Below are 23708 nucleotides of genomic sequence, written 5' to 3'. Positions count from 1 at the left end.
AATTTATTTAAATATTTAAATTTTTATTATAAAATATACTTTATATTTAAATATTATCATATAATATTTTTATTATACTTTTTTCTATAAATTTATTTTTTATTATTATTCAATATTAAAATTAAATCAAAATTGCCTCAATTTTATTTAAAATTTTCATATAATTAAGATAAAATTAACATATAAATTGCTGACTTATTCTGTTACAATAAGCATTTGAAAACAAAATTCATATAAACAAAAATATTTTCCGAAATAACTGTTATCAAAAAATCTAATCTAATCTCTATTTTATTTAAATATTTTAATTATTAATTTAAAAACTCATTTACATTTGAAAATTCTTGCATAATATTGTTATTTTAATATTTCAGTATTAAAATCAATTAAAATTTTAAAAAAGAATTTTAGGTAAATATTTTACATTATTCTTTTTGTCTATTCTAGTCTATTTTTTAATATTCAAATTAAAAAAAAAAATAAATAAATTAATTGTCTCTATTTTACATAAAAAAGACATTTTAAAATATATAACTAGTATTTAAAATTATTACGTAATATTTTTCAGTTTTTTTATAAATTTATAATTATTATATTAAGTTTATAAATAAAATAAATTTTTATAATCCACATACACATCTATTATAATAATAAAATGTTTCTTTTACATTTTTTACTTTAATATTTTTTAAATTTTTCTCATTAAATAAAAAAAAATTAATTAAATTAAATTTTTAAATAAAAGTAATGTTAATGTTAATTTTTATACTAAATTAAAATTAAAATTTCCAACAATTAATTAAGGTAAAATTGGAACAATAAAATAGAGGTACATATGTTGTGAAGTTGTTGCTGACTTATACCTGTGTCAATGAACATTCGAAAACAAGATTAATGCATTCAAAATAATATCCAAAACACCTATTGTCAATTTTATTAATAGTAAGTAAAAACCCATAATTTGAAATCACATTTAACCTTCGACCCATAGAGTCCTTATCATTTTTGGCCCCGTATAACCTCTGTGACTATGAACGTTAATCGTCAGTTAACATCTATTCAACAGAGGCTGCAGTAACACATATCTAGATTTAAGTTCCATCCGGTACCACGTTTAAAGTAGTGCCGAAGTGTCCGTTTGCCAACATGAAAAATGTTATAAGACGATATACAATATGTGTGTGTGTTTTTGTGATTGTGAATATCGGATATACCGTTCAAAGTAAGTACGAATGTGAACTGACGTTCAGACCGTTGTTCGGAACTTTTAAAGTTTATTCATTTCTCTGTCAGAAAATGTAAAAAAAACATTAAAACGAGTATTTGAGGATGTTTAATTGAAATAAAATATCATAGATTTTGCGCTTTGGTGTTTGACAATATCAGTATTTGATAATCGATTGATTGGCTCAACATATGTACACTCTGGTTTATTATCTTTCACATTCAAGTTCAATGTACAAATAAACATAAACTTCACTTTCATATATTAATTACATATAATTATTATTTACACAATGAAATGTAGGTACATAAAATTTAAATTATTAATTTGCATAATTAATTTAAATACGGGAGAATTTACAAATTATATTTATGTTTATTAAATATTTTAGACAAAACATATTGAACTTTTAATTCGGGTACGTTTTAATATTAAGTTCACTAATAATAATTAAGCCAAACCTTTATGTTAATTTAAAGCTAAAAACAAATATTTTAATTAATTTTAAACTTAACAATTTTCATTTCATTCAATGCTAAATTAGCATAATTATTTCAGTTTTGATATTCATTAAAATTGTAATTGAACATCCCCGAATATCTCTAAGTTTAATTAGAGTTAAAATTGTTACGAATAAAAAAGCATTTAAGATATTTGTTGTTGACTATAAATGCTTGTTGATGGGATAAAATTATGAAACTATTTCATTTATAAGTACATTGTGTGTATTACAGAACAATTTAAATGCAATTAGAGTAAACAATAAGATTTATAATAAGTATATTGAATTATCGTTTGTGGTTGGAACAAAAGGGTTTTAAATGAAGTTGATGAGATAAAAATAAGTGGGAACGACAAACATTTAATTGTTTAATAAGCCCAATACAATTATGGATCCTGTTTTGACAGTGGCGTAGTAAACATTGATTACGCATAATTCAAATTTCCATTCAACAGAACATTATCAGCGTGATAAATTACTTAATTTTCAATATGCGCAATAATAAATTTTTTAATACTAAATTAGATAAGGACCAAAGTTATTTTTGGGCAATAAATCGTAGAGCTTAAGTGTGTGTAACAAATGTTTGAGGGATGAGATAGGTGTAGTAATAAATTAGAGAGAGTGGAAGTTATTGAGGACGATAAAATACTGCTTTACAATCTCTTCTAGGTAAATAAATAAGATTTTCGTATTAAACGTGAACAGAAATGTATGGATGTATAATATTTTTTTGTCATGAATAATTAGCAAACTAAAAATTGCTTTTACGGCTTGTAAAATCTTTAATGCTATAGTGAATTATGTACATGTTACGTAAACAATACCTCTTGCGTTTAAATACCTCATCTACATGCATATTCCAGCCAGTCTCTATTCAATATGCATAAATTTGAAAAAAATTAAGTGCTCGAAACAAACGACGCTTTGCCATTTTTAATACAATTAAGCTTTTGCCAGGCGAAAGAATGTATTCCAACATTCAAAGCGTTTGTTGATTGCCTCTATTTTGTGCTTTTTTTTTTTTGCTATAGCCAATTGGGTAAAATTGCAATAAGAATAGAAGGGATGAAAATGTGTTGGATGCAAACACAGCCGGCCAATCAATAATGAGATAACAACGCGAAACTTGCTTACGTAGTATTTGTTCAACCAAAACAATAAACGTCATTTTATTGAACTGCGATGCCTAATCCATGTCAATGGATGAAATGATATTTGTCCCTGTAATGAGTTGTTCAGCTTCTGCAGCTGTTAATTAGCTGGTTTCGATTCTTACCTTATTTTTTTCGTTGTTGTTTTGTTGTCATCTGGAAAAACTGGATGTTCACAACACCGAGTAGCTTATAGGTTTTACGATTTATCCAATTTGTCGGTCTGATGCGTGAATTAATAAAAATCGAGGCGGTTTCTAATTAATTAACCGCGCCAATGTTCGTAAATATAACGCATTAACTTATAAATTTTATAACACATAAATTAATAAACTGCATTTTAATATGGCTTATTAAAAGTCACGATCAGAAATTACATAAATTAAATTTATCAATATTCAAGCTAATTATGTTATCATTATATTTATAAAAGAATTAATTAATCTTTTGATAATTTATAAAAACAATTTGCATATCAATAAACATAATTACGTATTATAATGTTTGAATTTTTTTTAAGTCCATGAAAGTAAAATATTCAATTCATTTAAAAAATAAAATGCACCATTGCCATTCATAAAAAGAATATTTATGGAACAATATCATCAAACACAATAAAATATATAGCAATATGTTATATTGCATATTTATACTTTTTCATAAATGAAAAATATTTTAATTAACAAAACACAGACACGTTACTACTAATGTTGTTTATTTGAAAACAGTTTTTTAAATATAATATTAAATTAACAATTATTTACTCGTGAATCAGATTTTATGTGTCGATTTGATAAAATATTTATTTAAATTAATCGCTTTTATATTTTGGATTAAATTTAAAAAGTTGTTTATATACAGTTATTGGTGTTACAATAATAATTACTTGATTATAATGTAGGAAGTATCACATACATAAAAATACATAGTTTTTAATATGAGCACATAAATTACAATAATCTCATTACGAAATGTAGTTTACGATACTGTTAATGGAAAGTTACTCTTAAAAGATTCAATAATAGTAACGATAATATAAATGGATCATATTCCATTAATTATTATTTACATATACGAGGAAATTTATGTGATGAAATATTTATTTAAATTGGAGGTTAAATTTGTTTTTATCATACACTTAATTTAATGCTATAATGATAATTGTAATGCAATTAAATGTGTACATTACTTATTATTTTTATATAACATTCTATTTATTACTTTTTTATAAAATCTATTTTTACATTTTTTAATTAAAAAAAAAAATGAATCTCAATATTATTTGAATTCTTAAATTTTTGTTATTTTACTTTATTTTTATTATAAAAAATATTAAAATTATATTACAAAAATATTTAAATTCATTTTTATAAATATGGACACATAAATTACAATAATTTAATTATGTAGTATATATTGTTGTTAATGGAAAGCTACCTTCTTAAAAAATAAATAAAGTAAGTAAGTAGTAATATAAATAATAATTTAATTTACACTTGAGATCAATTATGTGTCATTAGTTTTTTAATAAATATAGTTTATGTTTTCTTTTTTAAATATGTAATAATAACATAAATGCGATTAATAATCATTTACACATATAATGATGTATTATATGATTGATTCAGTTTGATGAATTAATTATTTAAATTCAATAATTTATAATCTTTGGTTAAATTTAAAGTAAATTTTAGTAAATGTAACGTAAAATGTTGATTATAAAGTTATAACAAAAATTATTTAATTGAAATGGATAAAATTTATAGTTTCAATATACCAAATTAAGTTACGTTCATACAAAATTACGTGTTATTTTTATTAATGGTTTTATTAATAAATATAATTTACAGAGTTGTTAATTGAAAACTGACTTTTTAAACTATGTAATAATAATATTATAAATAACAATAATAATCATTTATACGTAAGAGAACATTTATGTACCAATTATTTAAATAGAATTCTTTATATTCAACTTTAAAGTATTCTTTTTATTAATGTTAACATACAGAGTTATAATAACTATTATTTAATTGTAATGTAGGACTTGTGTGTCACGTAGCAAAAATTCATAGTTTCAAATGTGCACACATAAATTATAATTAAACATTCTGTAAAATGAGATTATGTGTTATTTTTTGCAACAAATTCATTTATATAATGTACCTTATGAAATTACTAATAGAAAATATATTTTTTAAAATACATAATAATATAAATGTATCATATTGAATTAATATAATTAATAATAATTTACGATTAAGAGATAATTTATGTCAGCATGATGAAATATTTATTTTAATTGAACACTATATTCTTGGTTAAATTTAAATTATTTTTATATAAAATTAATGTAAAATGTGTTAGATATTAAGCTGTAATAACAATTATTTAATTGAAATATAGCACTTGTGTCATATAAACAAAATTTATAGTTTCAGATATGCACACATAAATTACAGTTAAATGTTCCTGTAATATGACATTAGGCAATATTTTTTGTAATTGTTTTATTAATACATGTATTTTATGCCGTTATTAAGGAAACTATTTTCTTTTAAATATGCAATAAAAATAATATTAGAAATGCATCAAATCCGTGTTAACGTAAAACATAATTTATGAGTTAGTTTTATATTCTCAGTTAAATTTAAAATAGTTTTTTAAATATTAATAATAAAATTGTTAAATAAAGTTATAATTTTAATGTGTGTCATATAGATACAATATAAAATTTCAAATATGCGCACATAAATTAAAATAAAATGTTCTTGTAATGTTATATTGTGTGCTTTTGCAATTGCTTTATTAATATATGTAGCTTATGGGTTTATAATTTAATCCATTTTATTATACATGAAGCATTAATAGAACTCAGTCTATTTTAAATATGAAATATAATAATAGAAATGTATAAAACACGATTCATAATCAGATCAGATAATTTATGTGTCACTTTGATAAAATATTTATTTAAACTGAACGTTTTATTTTTATATAATTTAAAGTATTTATTAATAAAATTAATAAAAACTCTTAGATAAAGTTATAATAACAATTCTTTAATTTGTGTGCGTTGCTGTGTTAATTTTTAGAATAGTTTTATTAATGAATGAAGTTTATAGAGTTATTAATAGTATGTTAAGTATATTATTAGGTTAATATTTGTTTACACGTAACATATAATTTATGTGCCAATTTAACGAAATATTTATAATCTATTTTTTGGTTACATTTATTATTTTATTATAAAATTAAAAAAAGGTGTCAACAACAATTACTTGTGTATCACACAGAGAAAATTTATAGTTTCAGATATGTACACATAAATTACGATATAATGTTCTTGTGGTATCACATTGCGTGTTATTTTCTGAAATAGCTTTATTTATAAATATAGCTTATGGAATTAATAACAGTCTCTTTTTAAATATGTTATTAAAATAAATAAATCACATCAGATTAAAATTTATTTACACATTATGTGTCAGTTTTATGAAATATTTATTTAAATTCAATATATTATATTATTTACTTAATTTTACTATTTTTATAGTGATGATTATAAATCTATAACAACATAATATAATAATTTAATTGAAATGCAAGATTTGTGTATCATACTCGTATAGATAAAATTTATAGTTTCAGATACGTGCACATAAATTGTAATAAAATGTTCGTGTAATGTAATGTTATAATTGCAGCTTATGGAATTATTAAATCCGTTTTTATGTCATTAAAATAAATAAACTACATTATATTAAAATATTCATAAAAGATAAATTATGTGTCAATTTTATTAAATATTTATCTAAATTCAATATATTATATTATTTGACTAATTCTACTATGTTTAAAGTGTTGATTATAAATCTATAATAATATAATATAATAATTTAATTATAATAGAATGTTCATATTATGTCACATTGCATGCATTTTTTACAATAGTTTCGTTTATAAATATAGTTTATTTAGTTTTTAATGGTATTTTTAAATATGTAAAATTAATATAATAATATTAATATAAATGTATAATATCAGATTAATAATTATTTATACGTAGGAGATAACTTATGTGTCAATTTCTCAAGATTTATTTAAACTCAATGTTTTATATTCTTTTTTAAATATATAATAATAATAATAATAATAATAATAATAATAATAATAATAATAATAATATTGTGTGTAATTGAGACACAATTTATAGTTTCAGATATGCGCACATAAATTACAATAAAATGTTCTTGTAGTGTCACTTTGCGTGCTGCAATATTTTTTTTATAAATTGAGTTATTTGGTCTTTTTTTGAATATGTAATAGTAAAAATATTAATACAAATCTATGATACATTAATAATTATTTACACTAATATAGATAATTTATTTCATAAAATATTTATTTAAATTCAATATTTTATTGGCAATATTTTTATAAAATGTAGATAAAGACTTGACTATAAAGTTATAATAACAATTATTTAATTGAAAGGCATGATTTGTGTGTCAGTTGGATAAAATGTATAATTTCAGGTACGCACACAGTTATTATTAAAATGTTCTTATAGTATGACGTTTCGTGTAATTTTTACCAATTCTGTCATTTATTTTTATTTTTTAATATCCGATTAGTAATTATGTTTCCGTAACATATAATTTATGTGGAATTCTGATAAAAGATTTATTTAAATTGAAACCTTTTATATCCTTGATTTCAATGAAAAAGTTGTTGTAATTGAATTTAGAGTTTTAAATAGTGTATGTGTACATTGAATAGTTTGCTTTTACGTAAATTTCCACCAATGCAATTATGTTGAGTTTTGAAATTATCAAACAAAATAACTAAATTATATTTGGTATCCAATATTATATTAAATGCAGTTTTCCAGGAATGGAATTAAATATTAAAATTCACATTTACATACGCAGCTAAAGTATAACGAATCCCTCATTAATTTAAAACGCACTATATAACGAATATAATTATCAATAATCAATTAATGAGAGTTGAAAACAGTATAATAAAAGTCATATCAGTCGTTTGTTTGGCACGTGATTCGTTGCTTTCTCACATTCGGCCTAACAATTTTAGCTCGACCGAGCGGAAAATTATCAAAATTCCTTGCCCTTAATTCATCGATTGGGGCGGTGCTTTTAAGAAGCGGTTATTTGTAAACCGTTTAATTATTAAACACCTATCGCATTTGATCGTGTCTCTCTGTCCCGCCACCTTTAACAACTCGAGGCGTTCGTCGCCTTTCGCCATATTTTAATGCTCTCTTAAATATTTTGCGCCTCATTTTATTTTATTTTTTATTCCGCGACACTTCCAACCGACCGACTGTTGGTCGCAAGTTTCACGCCGAATTTAACTTAATTCCCACTTTTCAGTTTTAACTTTGCTAATGTTTAATTTGCTTTTAAATATCTTCAACTGCTCCGAATTTTATCTTAACACTCAATCCACTTTTAAGTCAAAGGAGATTAAAAATATTTACGGCTGAAAGCTTTACAATGTTTTTTCTGTATTTATCCTCACCTTGTTTTTCATTAAAAATATTTTTGTTTTACGAATCGGTAATTTCCTTTGTGCCCTTAAAAAAGTATTAAGGAAGCCGCTTAGGATTTATTAAAAATCCATATTTAATAAAGTAAAATTTAAGAGAGAGAACTTTATTCGTCTGTGCAACGCGTATGTAGATTTTTAAAGTGCCCTCGTTAAGTTAAAGCACATGTCAAAAAATTTCGTACATATTTCGTTACACATCAGCCGCAATTATTCTGGCAAATTAATTCGTGTTGCACCGACAAAAGCGCCTCCATCATCCTTTGCAATTTATATTTTTTTTTTATCAATTAAAGAGTGTAATTGTTTGAAAACCTCACGAGCTCAATTGACTTTTTTATTTAAAAGCCGTGTCACTGCGAATCAACATTATCTACATAAACTTGTTAAACGCATAATCGCATAACTTTATTCCTGTTGACATTATTTCGAATAAAAAGTATTGTTAATTGACGGTGGCTCAATAAAAATTAAATGCTTGGTAAATTATTACTTTTTTTTTTAACATAAATAAACCAAAGCGTTCCCTCCATGTTTTTATATTACAGATAACAATATTAACAAATTGAGTTTTATAAATCAATATTCGTAGTAAGGGATGATAAGGGCATTATCTCATACACTGCTTCTTACATTTTGAAGCTATTATGTAGCACGACCTTCTTTTTAAGTTCCCCCTTCGTGTTACCCCTGTTAAAATGAGCTTGTCGTGTACTATTCAAAAGTATCCTATCACACATTGTCATTTTAAATAACAATTTAAAGACGCTGAAGTGTGCAATACTAATTTCTTTGACAAAAGAAACAAAATTAATAGTGATTACTATATTTTTTGGTTTGTAGCTTCAGCTTTGGACAAAACTTTATTATATTAATTAAAAATATTATTAAAATTTTGAAAATAACTAAGATTGTTACAATTTTTCAAAATTCATTCATTTTAAATTAAGGTTTAACCTTATTTTTAAATTTAGAAAAAAATCCCTTATTTAAACATCATAAAAATTAAATTATCTGTGAGAAAATAAAATTTTATGATTTTCTTTTACTCAAAATATTTCAGAAAGTAAATAAAATATATATATTTTTTTTCAAAATTATTGGACGCTTAAAAATTTTCAAAAACGAATGTTTTTAAAATTAATTAGATTATCTCTAAAAATTTGAAAATCTGTAAGAAAATTGTAATAATTAAAAAATACAATTTATGAAATACACAAAATTTAATATTATTTTTAAATTTAGAAAATTTCATTAATTTAAAGATCCAGAAGTGTTCAATACAACGTCCTTGGACAAAAGAAATAAAATTAACAGTGATTAAAATCTTTTTTTGATATCTAGCTTCAGTTCCTGCTGAACTCCTGCCATCTGGATAATCCTGACTTTTATATTATTTTGACGTTTCCAGAAAAACTGATTGTATGTATACGAATATGTTTTTTCGGCACATGTGTTCTACAAGTGTATACCGGAGGCATAATAATAATGCTCTGTGGAGTTCGCGTCCTTCGAGGGTCGCTTCTCCTCCGAACATAATAACTATAATATATTTTCTGACATGTGAAATGTATTACTTTATCATGTTGACATGAATTTACAATTTTTCTATTCCTAAAATATTTGACTTGCTCTATATTGACCTTTATTGTCTGAAACCGAACCTCTTTTGCAGATCCCCTAAAAGATCCACGAATATGTGGCCGGCCCACGTGTAACGGTAAGTTTAATTAAGTCGTTTCAGAAGTTCGAAAGCTCTTTTCAATGAAATTAATTAACTATTATTAGCCAACTGAATACCTTAAAGTTCGGATCCTAGCGCACTCTCAATCGACGTAAAAATTGATTTTTTCACTAAAAGAATACTAGAAATTTTACATGAGTTACACTTTTCACTGTGTAAGCTTCGAAAGCTAAAATAATTTACCAAGTTAAAATTTGGATTCAGTAAGGCTAAAAAAATAAAATTTAATTTGAAGAACTTTTAACAATTTAACTGGAATAGCTTTTATCTGTAGAAAATATTTGAGACTAATATTTAATTAATTCAAGGTAAAAATCAAAAAAATTTGGAGAAGGTTGAGGAATTTTGTTTTTAATTCATTAAAAATATTAATAAAAATTTGAAATTTATTTAGGAAATCTTACAATTTTTTGAAAAATTTCTTTTAAAATATTTTTACATTACATTCACATTTAGAAAATTCACGAATTCTAATTCAAAAATTACAAAAAATCAAAATTTTCCAAAAGTTTTGAAAACTTGACATTTCTAAAAATTTTTTAAAATTACTTAAAAATATCGCATATCACAAATTTTACGATAGAAATAATTGAGATTTATTCCAAAGAGAAAATATGAATTTTTTTCCATTTTTTTTTTCAAAAATATTGAAAAATTATAAAAATTTTGCTGAAAAAATACTGAAAATTTAAATATTCAAAAATCTTTGAAAATTTATTTGGAATATTTCATAATATTTAAAATTTTACAAATTTTTAAAAAATTGTGAATTTAAATCATCCAAATGAAAAATTTTTCAAAAATATTGAAACATTTCTATAAGTTTTTTAATATAAATCAAAAATATTAAATATTTTAATTTCTGTAAATCATTCAAAATTTTCAAATTAAAAAAAAATATATTAAAAACATTATATTAATTTTAATTTCGAAAAATTCACTAATTCATGAAAATTTCAAAATATTAAAAATTAATGTTATTAAATTAATTAAAAATTTCAAATATTTTTTTATCTTTGAAACTTTTTTTCAAAATATTTCACAAATTATTAAATATTTTAGATTATTTTTAAATTTCGAAAATTTCATTTCAGTTCTAAGTAAAAATCACGAAAATTAAATAAAACATAACTTTTTGATTTTTTTTAAATACACAAATTTTTAAATAGAAATAATTAAGATTTATTATTACTTTTAAATCTCGAAATTCTGAAAATTTTCAAAATTATAAATTTTTAAATTTGACATTACCAAAAAAAAAATTAGTTATTCAAAAATCTTTTTTTTTAATATTCTGAAAATAAATCGTATAAAAACTATTTAAGTAATTTAAAGAGAAAATTTAAAAAATGAAAAATAAATTCAAATATTCAAAAATTCTACAATTTTTTTTTGTTTTCAAATATTTCACAAATTTTTAAATAGAAATAATTAAGATTTATCATTACTTTTAAATTTCGAAATTCTGAAAATTTTCAAAATTATAAAATTTTAAATTTTACATTATCAAAGAAAAATGTTTAAAAATAATCAAAATAATAATCACTTAAAAATTCTGTAAGAAAAATGGGATATTCAGAAATCTTTTTTTTTTTTAATATTCTGAAAATAAGTCGTATAAAAACTATTTCAGTAATTTAAATAACAAATTTGTTGTCACAAATGCGTTTTGATTTGTGTAATTAAATATTATTTCATTTGCAACTATATTTCATATAAAAAAGCATAGTTACAAAGTTCAATTTAGTTTAAAAATAAGTTCTTCAGAAGAAATTATTGTAAATATTGATTTGTTAGTAGCATTAGTAATTATCAAAGGAAAGGATTATGTAATTAGAGAAGTTGGCAAATGATGGTTAGAGTAACAACAATAATGATGGTAATACTGTTTATTTGTAGATAATGAAAAGTTCAAATACGGTCCAGGAAGCCAGCAAGATTATAAGTACAGGGTGGAAGCGAGATCGCTGTTCAACGGAACAAGCAAGAATGAATCTACTTTGTACGTGGAGGGGATGGTAAAGTTGGCTTTCCTAACACCTTGTGACGGGATTCTGACCCTGTCGGATATTAAATTAAGTGAATACATCCCCCGAGATGACTACGAAAGTTCAGACCATGCTAATAGTGAACAGTTCTCTAAAGAGATTACCGAAAATTCTTTGAGATTCGCCTTTAATGATGGGATTATTTCTGAATTATGTCCATCTGATGATGAAAAGAGCTGGGTTTTAAATTTTAAACGGGGGATTTTATCTATGCTACATAACAGCATGAGACGATTCGATCTCGATCATTGGGTCGACGAGGACGATATTAGGGGAAAGTGCCCCACCAACTACACCGTTATTGGAGCTAAAGAAACTAGCCTGGTTATAGAAAAAAGGAAAGATTTAAACTCCTGTCAGACACGTGGTAAATTACATTCAGCTGTACAATCTGTTCCCTATAGCTCTCAGCCGGTTAGTAATTTATTACCGTTCCTACATAATATATATTTTTCTTAACTGCCCTTTTATCTTCTAATTAAATAACAAATATTCTTACTTTTCATTCATTTTCCTTCTAAATTACTTTTACTATTATACTTCTTGTTGTTGATTCTTCCTTCGTTCCTTCATCTTATTAAAATCTTACGATATCTGACTAATTTAAATTAAGTCAATAGTATAAAGCTGTTGTTCGATCAATCGGTTCCTAAGCTCAAATTACCTACCATTCGAAATAAAACGCTTTCTTGATTTTAACGTAATAATTGGCACGATTATGTCGTAAGAGCTCCATTACAAACAAGAGCTCTCCAAAGTTAATTCTTTTTTTTTTTTTTTTAATTTTAATGCATGTATTATTTACCTATAAAGGTATAAAGTAGGTTGTAGCAGCAATTATACTAATGGATTTGTAAATGAGGATGAAAACGAGTGCTAAATAATTAATTATAAACAAAATGGATTCACAGATGCAGCATTTTATTTCCATTTGATAATGAAATGATGAACAAATAAAAGCTTTTCCTACGGTGCTCAAACTGAAATATGTTTTGGCTGATTTTTAAGAAGGCCTTCGGAAGTTTTCGATAAAACTGACCCCATTCATCACTCACCTTGTATGTAGATCTAAGTGATATTAAAAGCCGTTCATGTAAAGATCGTGTGCGGTGTGTCAGGAAGTGTTTAAAACTTTACGCCGCCATCGGGCAACAACAACGAATGTCTTGGAATTTTTCTGCGTTTCCGATTAAAACGAAGTTTCAGGAAGTGGAGGGCCGCACATTAGACAAAAATCAATTTTTCAAGTTTGCGATTCAGCCAATCCATTCAATAGCCCGGAGCACATAGCATCCGCGGATCGATACACTTTGTTTTACATTGTTTACGTCTGAAAATGTTGGCCAAGAGGCACGAAAAAATAAAATAAAATAAAGCAAAAAAAAAAAAAAAAGATGCGGCCTCCTCTGACGTGAATATCAATGCGCCGGATTTCCATACTTTTTGCTTCTGGTTCAGATCTGGAGTGAAAAATTATTGCTCGTCCAAATGATGTACAGCGGTTTGCATAGCTTTTGTGTTTTCGGTTTCCGGTTTCGGAAGTTTATCGGGGATTATTTCGTACACGCAAGACACGCAAATTTTGATTTATGGGGATTTTAAGTTTTAAGCGGTCGCGTAAAATTTATGTTCTATAAAATTTTACTAAATATTCAATATTTAACTTAATAAATTTAATATTACAAGTATTTTATTGATTGATTTTAATGTCTCATTTCATCTACAAAATTATAAATTAATATTAATTTATCTCACATAACAAAATAATTTATTACAAAATTTTTAAATATAAATCGATACTATAAAATTTATGTTTTTAATATTAAATTTAATGTGTAATTTATACATAATATAAAATTAAACTTGAATTCCTAAAATCAAATACCATGATGAAAAATATAGAATCTATCTATCAATTATTACATTTACTAAATAAAAATATTTGGATATTTTAATTAAAATGAAATTATCGTTTATAAATTAATGGTGCCCAAATTAATTTAGAAATGTTTGTCTTAAATATGTACATTTATATGTTTTTTATATTCATTATTTTAAAATATAGTCATATCTAAATTTAAATAATCTAAAACTTTAAATTTGTAAAATATTTATAAATTGTTTAATAACAATATTCTTAGTAGTGTTTAATAACAATATTATTAGTAGTCTACATTTAAGTGTTAAATTACGCATTTTCCTTAAAATTTAAATATCCAGTCAAATTTTTAAGTTTATAATAATTTATTAAATTTACCAATTTTTTTATTTTATTTGTAAAAATTCAGAAAATTTTATAAATTTACTAATAATTTATTAATTTTTGTTTGTTTTATTTAAAAAAAAAAATACAGTTTTAAAATTATTTATATTTTATTAATAATAAAATTTTATTTTACAATTAATAAAATATATATTTACCTCAAAATTTAAATAAATTAAAACTGGTATATTAATAAATATTTACAAAATATCTAAAAACAAATTTTTAAATTTAATTAATCAATTAGTTTACATTTTACTTATAATTAAATATATAATTACTTCAAAATTTAAATAAATTTAGATTCTAAAATTGTTACAATTTAAAAACAAATTTTTAAGTTCAATTTATCAATTTTTGAAATTTAAGGTCAGGTTAATTTTAAAAATTTTTATTTTTACATTTAAATAACCAATTAAATATTAAATTTAAACTGATTTAAATTAAAAATAATTGTTATAATTGATTTAAAATAAAAAAACAATTAAATATTAAATATAAATTGATTTAAATTAAAAATAATGTTTCATTTGGTTTAAAATACCAATTAAATTAACTAAAAATTTAAATAAATAAAGTTGTAATATACAAGTATTTCAGAATAAATTAAAAATTCAATTTACAAATCTTAAAAATGTTAATATGTTAATAATAACTTTTTAAAATTTGAATAAAATTAATTTTAAAATTGGAGAACGTTTATAAATTATTTAACAACTTTTAAAATTTAATTTACAAACTTTAACTATTTGAAAAGTTTTATCACGTTTAACATTATGAAGCTTATACACACGTAAATTTATTTCAATGTTAATAAATAAATTTAATCAATATTTATGTACATTAAATTCTTCACACAACATAAAATAATGACAAGTAAGTTAATATAAACAAAATAAAAATGTGATATAAATTAAACTCATTTATATAGGCTAATAAAGTTGGTTGGGAATATAAAACTTATTGTTAGTCATAAATTATTGCAGTTACTAAATACAAATTTTAAATATTCTAGTGAAATAATACACATGGACGGTTTAAAACTGAATTATATATTACATGTAAATATAATATTTTAAATGACGTAAAACACTCACATTACTAAATTTTTAAAATCAACGATTACGTTCACATGTCTATCTATTATAATTTATTAAAAAAATATTGGATTTATGGGTCTATTAATAAAAAAAATTAAGAAGTTTATTTACTGTCGAATTAATAAATAATGTTGTTGTGTAAAAATTCGAACAGAGGCAATTGTTCCTAGTATCTATATTTCTTAAAGCACGGAACAATTCTTCGGAATATACGATAACTTTTAATAATACATGAGCTTTGTGATTTATGAAAACAAACTTGCATAGGATATTTTATTGTTCCCCGTTTATATATACGATGTTATTGTCTGGTTGGTGAGCATTTTTCGGACACAATAATGTACAGGGTGTCCCAAATTGGCCCTTACGAGCGATTCCGGAGGAAAAATAACTTATGGGTCCAGAGACGTTTTGGCACATTTCGAAAAAGTTTTCTGACTTTAATGACTTGCTGACAAATGGCAAAAAACTTTCAATAGGCACTAAAATTTTGAGAGTTTAAAGATTTATGTCCTCTTTGTTTTGTAGACACCAATATTAAATATATTGAAAATAACTAGAAAATTGTTGTTTAAAAACATAACTAAAATAAATTATCTTAGATACAATTTAATTTAATCAGAAATTAATAATTTTTGGAAAACTAAATTTTTAACGATATTTTTAAGATGATAATTTGTTTAAAAATTATTAATTATGACAAAATTTTGCGAGAGTGAATATAAATATAAAATTTTGTTTTTAAAATCATAAATTAAATTAATTAATAGTTCGACATTTGCTTCATAGACAATAATAAAGGCAAATCTATTATGGTTTCCATACCACAAATTGACTCGAATTTGTTGGGAAACATATTTAAGTAAATCTGTTAAAAATAGATATTTCAAGAGCAGTCAATAATGTCAAAGTGTAGTTTGCATCAACAAGTTTAAAGAAAAAAGTTGAGTTCGGAACATGTAAGTTAGATTTTCCCTAACCAGTCCGGAATTACTGGTAACAGCTCAAAACAACCAATTTGGGACATAGTTTACATGATATAAGATATTGGTTATTTGATTAGATGAAGGAAGTTAGGTTTTAAGGCAGTTAAGGAAAGTTCGTATCGATTTTAATTATCGGTAACAACGTGTTATGCATTTTTAGGGGAAACTTGAGTATAATATACTGAAGTCAAACAGCGAATGCTCGTTGATAATTGACCACAATATCTACAGCAGCATCGTGTGCAGGGAAAACCACATTCTTCGTCCGTTGTCAAACAATCATTCCGGCGCGACCACAACAATCGTACAAAATTTAACATTAATCAGCGAACAAGCTGAAGATGTCGATTACGAACTGCCTGACATAACTAGACGAACCACTTTGCATTATGATCATTTGTTAACTGATAAGGCGCGATCGAATGCGAAACTGAAAGAGTCCAGGGACTTAATAAAGAAGCTGTGTCAACAGGATCCGGATGATATTCAATTCCAGATGTCTGATCTTTTTAGTAAATTTATTCGTACATCAAGAGTTCTATCTTTTCCCGCTCTAAAATCGCTCTATGGACACACCAACCGTATATGTAAAGCAGCACGGTAAGTAAACTCTTTAAGTGTTTTATTAAAATTTTAACATTGTCACCTTCGGCACTTCGTCTACTTCACTTTGCTCTACATTAATCAAATTTATTTTCGGATTATGACTGAGAGTGCATCTCACGTAATTATCCACCCTCCTACTTTTTATTATTATTAATTTTTTCGCCTGCCCCTTTTTAATACTTTAATACCTTAACGAAACACAAACTTTCCTAAATAATTTAACATTTCAGTTTCTTTAATACGCAAATTCGCTCCTAAATCAAATTGCAGTTGTTTTTAAGGAAAACTGTCACCGTTTTGGCGTCTCCTCTTTCTCTTTCTCAACCGTATATTCCGGGATTACCCATACACGCCGTTTTATTAAGTGAAAAGCGTTTAAAACATTTTTATTTTATTCGAGAACTGGGTGCACGAGGTGTAGTCACTTCTCCCTCGTTATTGGTTTCGAAACAGGGAAAATTAAATGGCACCAAACTTACACCACACCAATCTTATTAAATTACTAAAAAAATATTTTGGTGGCCGTTAATGTGGTTGTCGGCGTAATTAAAATGAAACACTCTAAAACAAATTGTGGAGTCAAGTTTGAAAGAACAGACTTTTCACATTATATTAATGATGGAGCCGCATTAAATTTTTAAAATGGGGGCTTTTAAATAAATTGAAGTGTAAATAATTAACAATTCACGTTTAATAACCTAATAACGTGATGTGGTTGAATCCGCATTATATTGTAGTAGGCGTTCGTAGTTTCCAGTGATTGCAAATACGCCCCGTCCCGGCCGGTTGATGGATATTTAAGGGACGTAATAATTTCAAGTACGCTACTTTTTATAATTAAAATTTTAATAAAAACTGCAACTGAATGCAGAAGTTGTTTATACAAAGACGCCAGGTTGGTTCAAATTAAAAGTGCTTTTTCAAATTTATTCGGCTTTAAGATGAAACCAACTTAATTATCTCACTCGTATTGGAGAATTTATTTTTTAACGTTTGATGGAGAATGTGCAATTAAATATTGCATTGCATTTACTGCATTCGTTTATTGATAAATGAAAACGGACACGTACGGTAATTAATTCGTTTATATAAAAATTTATTTTTCAACCTTTTATTTTATCTGTGAGACTAAATTTGAATGAAAATAAACATTTAAAAGTTTCAAATGAATTAATATGGTATAGATCCAAAATAAAATTATTTTTTATAAATTTTATTCATATACATCCATTTATTAATAAAGATAGAGTTGCCTCCATTTTATTTTGTTGTGATTTGCAGAGAGGAAGTAAAATCCAAATGATTAATTGAGTTTTGGAATGAACTGGTTAATACATTTTCAAAGCGCTGGCTTTTTTTTTAATTTCGCCTTAAACCCATCAGATTAACTACATACAAAATATCACTGTCAATGGATATCCACTTATGACTTTAGTTACAGGAAGTTGCCAAAAGTAAATTTACAAAAATTGAAATATGATTACAATACATGATCATTGTCTTAAATTATGATTTTAAATATAGAAAGTTGCAGGAAATAGTTTTTGAAAATACTAGATTGTTAGATTATTTTATCTTTTTGAATCAATTTGTCAATTAATTTTCTTGCAAATTATCGTTGTTCATTTGTTAGTTTAATTATAGAAAGTTGCAGGAAGTAAATTCCTAAAATTTAAATATTAATTATATTTCTGGACTGATTTGTTTATTTATTATTCAATTTGTTATTTTACGAAATACATTAAAAAAATCCAAAATACTAATTTATTTATTTTTTTTAATTAATTTTTTAATTAATTTTCTAGCAGCAACATTATTTTCTTAATTTTGTATTAACCACGTAATATTTATAATTATGTACACAAAAACATTGTTATTAGATGTTCATTTGTCATTTTAAATATAGAAAGTTGCAGGGAGAAAATTTGGAATATTTTTTAGAATTGATGCTCATTTTTTAATTTCACATTAATCACATTAAGATTTTTAACTACTTACAAAATATAACTGTCACTGAATGTTCATTTATGATTTTAAATACAGAAAGTTGCAGAAAATTCATTCCCAAAATCTGAAAGATTACTTTATTTATCTTTTTAATTAATAAATTAATTAATTTTTAGCAGCACTATTAGTTTTCTTAATTTTCCATTAACGATATAATATTTCTAATTACTTACAAAATAACATTGTTATCGAATGTTCATTTGTGAGTTCAAATACAGAAAGTTACAAGAAGTAAATTCCTAAAATTTAAATATTAATTGTGTTTCTGGATTAATTAGTTCATTCATTATTCATCTACTCACAAAATGTAACTATCACTGTATAATAATTTGTGATTTTAGAAACAGTAACTTGCAGAAAATACATTCAATCTGAAATTTATTGTATTTATTTTTTAATTAGTTGGTTAATTAATTTTATAGCAGCAACATTATTTTCTTAGTTTTATTAATTAACCATATAATATTTATAACTACTTACAAAATATCATTGCAGGAAGTAAATTTGGAATATTTGAAATATCAATTATCTTTCTGAATTAATTGATTTATTGATTTTCTGCCACAGGATGTTCATTTATGACTTTAAATACAGGAAGTTGCAGGAAATTTATTCTCATAATCTGAAACATTATTTTATTTATTAACATTTTGAATTAATCAGTTAATTAATCTTAGCAACACTATTATTTTTCTTAATTTCTAACTACTTATAGAATATCATTGTCATTGAATGTTATTTGTAAGTTTAAATACAGAAAGTTGCAGGAAGTAAATTTACAAAATCTGAAAGATTAATTATGTTTTTAAATTAATTTATTTATTTTCAATTTTTTTCCAATTTGGCATTAACTGCGTAAATATTTTAACTATATACAAAACACCACTGTCACTGAAGTTTATTTATCATTTTAAATACAGAGAACTACAGGAAATATAATTTTAAAATTTTGAATTAATTGGCTAATTAATTTGGTAGCAATGACGCTTTTCTAATTTCGCATATACCACGTAATATTTGCGAAATGTCACTATCACTGGTTGTTCATGTGTGACTTTAAATACACAAAGTTGCAAGAACTACATTATTTACAAGGTGAAAATATAGTAAATTTTCAATAGTTGTTTTACTCGACAGAAACCCAATTTAATAAAGTGGTTTCCTGTGTTTAAATTATAATACAATTGTAAAGTACTGTAGTTGGGTTTAAAACATCTTTTTACATCGGTGTATTATGATTGTTTTCCCTGGACATTATCAGAGCTAATAAACCGAACAACACTAAATAGAGACAATAAGACGTTGCCGAGAAAATCGATGTTGGCGAAGCATCATGAAAAATGGATAGCCGAACATAAATAATATTTTAAGGCGAGCTTCCACCGTTTACCAATCGAAATTATAAGAAAGAATTCGACTATTACTGGAACAATACCTCTTACATTTCGATCAACGAAATTACATTTAAAGGGGGCATAAAAATAAAAGAGAATTTATCCCACCCTCAACTTTACTTCACTTTTCTTGTCCTGATGCCATAAAAATATGTCTTTAATTTTGAAGACGGATGCAAATAAAACGTCGTGTTTCGTGTGTGTTTTTTTTAGGAAAATATTCCTGGACGGGCTGCCGTATATTGGGACGTCGTCATCGGTTCGATTAATGAAAGAAATAATTTCGAATGGCGAAGTTCCCGAGAGCACGGTGAATGAATGGGTTATATCAATAGCGTTCACATCTAGGCCGGATGATGACACGATGGAAGTTTCTGCTAGACTTTTAGAAGAACAAACATTTAGTCCAAATATTGCACTTAGCGTGGCCTCTCTCTCCCACACCTATTGTCGACTTTATCCAGATTGTCGGAATAATCAGGCGGTCTCGACTATCGTCCAATATTTAGAGAGCAAGATCCGCCACTTTTATCACGACTATCACGATTCGAAGCGGGATGTTAAGGAAAATGTGAGTATGTTGTTTCATTTCAAATATTGCCTGGATATAACTTTACAAACTGTTCTGGCTGTACGGGGTTAAGTATGCATATGCTTCCCTAATTCCTTATCATGGTCTCGATTTTACCAGATACAATAACTAATAACAATTTTAATTAACCTTAATTCCTCCGCGTTCATTTATTGCAGCTAATTGTTGCCTTAAAATCACTCTCAAACATTGGAATCATGTCGGAGGACTTCGAAGACGAAATCTTCCAAATAATAGAAAACCAAAACATAAATCCGGAAGTGCGACTAGCTGCCATAGAGACATTCCGAAGACTGCCATGCGAAGACTACAGAACCTACTTTCAAACTCTGTACTCCGACAGAGATGAGAACGTGGAGGTTCGAATCAGTTCCTATTTACAGTTCATGAAGTGTCCGAATTACTTAACAATACGCACCCTCCGCAACAGCTTGTTAAACGAAGACGTGAATCAAGGTACAAAGTTGCTGACGGTTCTCTTTGTGTTATTTACCATATTATTGGTTATTTGTAGTGGGTTCTTTCGTCTGGACGCACCTGAACAATCTGTTGAAGAGTGCCATTCCGTCCAGGGTTGAAATACAAAGTATTTTGTCCGAGAATGACCTGAGCAAGAAATTTGACACGGACGCCCGCAAGTTTTCTCACAACCGAGAAGGGTCTATATTTTTTGAAAATTGGAGGGCTGGAGCCAGCTACGACAACGACATCATCTTCTCACCTGACTCTTACGTACCTAGGTCGGCCAGGTTGAACCTAACCGTCGATGTGTTTGGCGAATCCATTAACTTTTTTGAGGTAACAACAAGGACAAGGACAAGAAAATGAAAAACTTTTTTAATGTATTTAATCTGTTTAGATGAACGCCCGTGCTGAAGGCTTCGAACAATTTGTGGAGTCGCTGTTTGGGCCGAAAGGTACGTTCCGAAACTTCACCGATAATATTCCAATTTTGTCGAGATTTATTCGGGACACCAACAGCGACAAAGCTTTGATGAGCAAACTGAACACAGTTCCGAACCCGAGGAAGGACCACTCCGAAAACCCACAGGTAATCTTGGATCTTAAAAGTTTAATTAAAAAACCCCAGTTTAAATTTGATAATTTAATCATAATTGCTTCTCTCAACAGGTGTCGTTGGGCTTTAAAATATTTGGCAATGAATTAAACTACACCACCCTAAACGGCCTGGGCGAAATTAAAGATGCGCTGGGGAAACTTAATCCAGTCAATTACATTAAAGATATCCTCTCGGGGAAGGTGAGTATTAAAAATATTTTGGGTTGCGCAAGCGGTGCATACACATCGGGGATTATACTCAACCGAACGCTCTTCGGCCATTTTGCTGAAAATAAGGGAAAAAAGTCGTTCACCTTCCACAATAAATAGATATTGTGCACACATGCGAAATCCTTTTTTTTTTCTTGTTTAGACTTGTATGTGTGTAGCGTGGCGTCAAGCCTAGCAATATGTATGAATATGAATAGGAAAAACAAGTTGACACAAAGCGTATGGCTTCGCCCCGCGGCAAGGTTGAACGGCAACTGATCCGTTTGTAAAAAGAAGCCGCGACTCGCAAATATATTTCCGCTCAATGTTCTTACGGAGGGGTGCATTTCCGGTTTTTCTTTTTGCAGGAAATTTCATTTAATAAGGCGGTTATGTTCCTCGACAGCAGTTATGTAGTTGCGTCCGGTGCAGGCTTGCCAATCGAGCTGAATGCAATCGGAACGGCATCGGTGGACATTAAATTGCACGGATCCATCAGAGGGAACTTTATGAAAAATCCTGAACTTGACGTGACTGTTAATGTGAAGCCCAGCGTTTCTTTGGATATATCTGGCGAGATGTCAGTTAATGCTTTCTACGCAGCAACTGGAATTAAGCTGAAAACAAATGTGTATACAGCAAGCGCTGTCGAGACATACGTGAAAATTAGAGGATCACAATTAGTCAGCATTAAATGTACTCTCCCTCGGCAAAACACTGAAATAATTGGTGCAAGGTAGGAACTCCCGCTTATATAGACATGAAATGGAGCCGGTGAGCCAGTTCACCCTGTTTGTTTATCTAACGTCCATCATTATTTACCATTATTGTTATTATTATCGTCACTATTATTAATACTGGATATTAAACTCTGCCATGCCATTACTTATTCACAATCTTAACAATAGAACAAAATTGGAAATTTTAAATGGTGGATAATTTATAAGATTAATTTTCATAAAAGCTTACACAATTATCATTAATAGAAACTATTAATTATATTTTTATAACTTTTAATTAATTAGGTAGGTAAATTCAAAAAATTACATTACAGTTACATTTTTAGCATTTAACTACTTTTATTCAATCAATTATCATTATAATAATTAATAATTTTATGCCAATATTTTACAAGAAAATTCATTAGATGAGAAAGAAATAACTTGAATGAAGAATAACAAAAATGAATAATAGTCACATATCTGGTGTATGTGGAGGATGAGGTGAGACTTAATCACTTAACTCTT

General features: G+C 25.9%; 1 protein-coding gene across 1 annotated transcript; it reads left to right on the top strand.

The window, feature by feature from the left end:
- The first annotated feature begins 1095 nt into the window (after positions 1–1095).
- On the top strand, positions 1096–23201 carry LOC109601299 (apolipophorins). Its single transcript, XM_020017528.2, has 10 exons — positions 1096–1222; positions 10128–10172; positions 12096–12658; positions 16754–17193; positions 20814–21171; positions 21351–21648; positions 21707–21990; positions 22052–22243; positions 22324–22452; positions 22830–23201. Exons 1-10 carry the CDS (start codon positions 1147–1149, stop codon positions 23199–23201), a joined length of 2757 nt encoding a protein of 918 aa, XP_019873087.2. The 5' UTR covers positions 1096–1146.
- The last annotated feature ends 507 nt before the right edge of the window (positions 23202–23708 follow it).

This window comes from Aethina tumida, chromosome 1, assembly GCF_024364675.1.
Source record: "Aethina tumida isolate Nest 87 chromosome 1, icAetTumi1.1, whole genome shotgun sequence".
NCBI lineage: Eukaryota > Metazoa > Arthropoda > Insecta > Coleoptera > Nitidulidae > Aethina > Aethina tumida.
The sequence above is the reverse complement of the archived record's forward strand: the minus strand, read 5'-3'. Positions and strand labels throughout refer to the sequence as shown.